The sequence below is a fragment of the Homarus americanus genome, unplaced genomic scaffold (genome assembly GCF_018991925.1).
Source record: "Homarus americanus isolate GMGI-L3 unplaced genomic scaffold, GMGI_Hamer_2.0 scaffold670, whole genome shotgun sequence".
In the NCBI taxonomy this organism is placed as follows: Eukaryota; Metazoa; Arthropoda; class Malacostraca; order Decapoda; family Nephropidae; genus Homarus; species Homarus americanus.
In genome coordinates this window covers 10,001-12,514 of record NW_024724511.1, presented here as the reverse complement: position 1 = coordinate 12,514, position 2,514 = coordinate 10,001, and the positions used below count along the sequence as shown (strand labels likewise).

The following is a 2,514-nucleotide window of genomic DNA, read 5'->3' as shown; positions in this document are numbered from 1 at the left end:
CCAGATGAGATGATTGGTGAGTTATGTGTTATTTCTCTGATGCCACCGTAGATGACTATGGAGTCCAATCCTGGAGGCGCAGATCTTGTTGCATAGGTGACAGGGATGTTGTTCATTGAGAGAATTATGCCTTGGACCCTCTGATGTCGTTGGGCTCGTTTAGTAGCTCTCTTTTGGTTCAGTGAGGTCTCAAGTGTTTCCGCTCCTCTATGGCATGTTGAGCGCCATAAGGAACGGTCTGAGGCTAGTTGCTCCAGTGAATTTGGTTGTATATTACAGCACTTGAGTAGAGTTTTAGAGTGGTCCTTATATCTCTTTTTTCTGTCCTCCCGCCGAGCGGTTTCCATTTGAGAGCTTGCCATGTAATATTTGTCTTGGAAGCCGGTGGTCTGGCATCCTGATAACATGTCCAAGCCAGCACAAGTGTCTTTTGGCTAGCGTGGTTTCAATGCTGGTCGTGTTTGAGCGACGATATAGTTCTTCACGGGTCACTCTATCTTCCCAGGATATTCCAAAGATACGCTTAAGGTGTCTAGTGTGGAAGTTTTCCAGCATTTGGATATGGCGTTTGTAGGGCGCCCAGGTTTCTGAGGCATATAATAATGTAGATATACAAACCGCGAGATAAACTGCAGTCTTCGTTCCATATTTGAGGTCATTGTTGAGAAAGACTCTTGTTCTCAAACGTCCAAATGCAGCTGAGGCTAAATTGATTCTGGTTTGAATTTCCATATCCAGTGAGCAGGTGGGTGTGAGAGTGCTACCAAGGTACTTAAACTGGTTTACTATTTTGATAAGATCTCCATTAGTGTAGAATTGTGGTGCTTCTTTTGGTGGAACAATGGACTGGACAAAAATCTCAGTCTTCTGGGTGTTAATTTGCAAACCAAGCGAGCTGTAAATACCTGAGATCACGTCCAGTGCACGTTGCATAGATTCTCTGTTATGTGTCATTATTGCACAGTCGTCTACATACTGTAGTTCTATGACCTGAGTTGTTAAGGTCTTTGTGTAGGCTTCCAGACGTCTAATATTAAAAAGGCTACTGTCAAGACGGTACCGTATACCCATACCTGCATCAGGCCCAAGGGCATTGTGTGAGAGTTGTGCTACAGCCAGCAAAAAGATGTTAAACAACACAGGTGCCAGCACACAGCCCTGTTTTAAGCCCATTTGGACACTAAATGGTTCTGACTGCACACCACCTACAAGTACCCGGGCTTGCATTCCATCATGCATCTGGCGGAGGATGTTTAAAAATCTTGGTGGTACACCGACCCTCTCCAACATACATGTAGTCCACAAAAGTTCTCCGTTTACTGTGTCGAAAGCTCTGGAGAGGTCAATGAAGGCGGTGTAAAGGTCTATGTTTTGCTCTCGACTCTTTTCTTGAATTTACCTAGCTGCGAAGATCATGTCTATTGTACTGCGATCCTTCCTTAATCCACATTGGGATACAGGAAGAGTGTTCTCCGTTAGGTTTTGGATAAGTCTTGAGAACATGACTTTTGACAGGATCTTGCCAGCAACTACAAGGAGGGAGATGCTCCTGCTGTTACCACAGATTGCTTTGTCACCTTTATTCTTATAGATTGTTTTGATATTTGCATCTTTCCAATCCTGGGGGATGGTCTCTGTGGCCCATATGGTGAGTAAGAAGCTATGGAGGCGCTCAGTCAGATGGGGACCTCCATGTTTGTAAATTTCAGCAGGAATGCCGTCAGGTCCAGCGCTCTTGTTGTTGCTGATCCCTCGTATTGCAGTTCCCACTTCTTGTAGGAGTGGAGCTTCATCCAGGAGGTGCAGGGTCGGCATGGGTGGAATGTTATCCAGTACTGTAGGTGTTATTGGATTAATTTGATTTAGAAGTGTCCTGAAGTGCTCAGCCCATCTTAATGCAATCATTTGATTGCTTTTGTAGAGCGTGGTGCCATCTAAAGATCTTACTGGTGTGACATTTCTTCTTTGTGGGCCATAAACACACACCACACCACACACACACAAACAGACACAAACACCTACAGATACATGCATACATACACCCTGCCTCCCCGGCACATTCACATGCAGGCACACATCCAACCCGCCGCCTACCCGGAGATACACACACACGTACAGCATATACCCAACCACCCTTCCTCCTCCGCTTCTTCCTCTTTCTCCTCTTCCGTTTCTTCTTCTTCCTTCTCCTCTTGCTTTTCTTCTTATTCCTCCTCCTCCCCTTACTTTCTCCTCCCCCTCCCTTGCTTCCTCCTCCCCCTCCCTTTCTTCCTCCACCTCCTTCTCCTCCTAATCCTACCCCCTTTCTCCAACTCCTGTCCTCTCTCCCCCACCACATCTTCCCCTTCCCCCTGTTCCTCTCACACACACAAACACTCAAGAAAAGGATAATCTTGATGCAGATAAAGCCCTTACCCCCCCCCCCCCATGAGAGATAAGGGTGATGGCGGCAGTGGCAGAAAGCAGTCGCGTGGGGGCACCTCATGCATCAGGCGTGGCAACAAGAGCAGTGAA

At 46.7% G+C, this 2,514-nt stretch overlaps 1 protein-coding gene across 1 annotated transcript; it reads right to left on the bottom strand.

Annotated features, from left to right (window-relative positions):
- Window positions 1-306: 306 nt before the first annotated feature.
- Window positions 307-1,815, bottom strand: LOC121864408. Its single transcript, XM_042363431.1, has 2 exons — window positions 1,400-1,815; window positions 307-1,027 (listed from the first exon to the last, which is right to left on the bottom strand). Exons 1-2 carry the CDS (start codon window positions 1,813-1,815, stop codon window positions 307-309), a joined length of 1,137 nt encoding a protein of 378 aa, XP_042219365.1.
- Between the last annotated feature and the right edge of the window lie 699 nt (window positions 1,816-2,514).

Coding starts and splice junctions, on each gene's coding strand:
- LOC121864408 (XM_042363431.1), bottom strand. CDS start 1,815: ATGCCGACCCTGCACCTCCTGGATGAAGCTCCACTCCTACAAGAAGTG. Junction 1,028..1,399: donor GACATGATCTTCGCAGCTAG/GTAAATTCAAGA, acceptor TTTTAATATTAG/ACGTCTGGAAGCCTACACAA.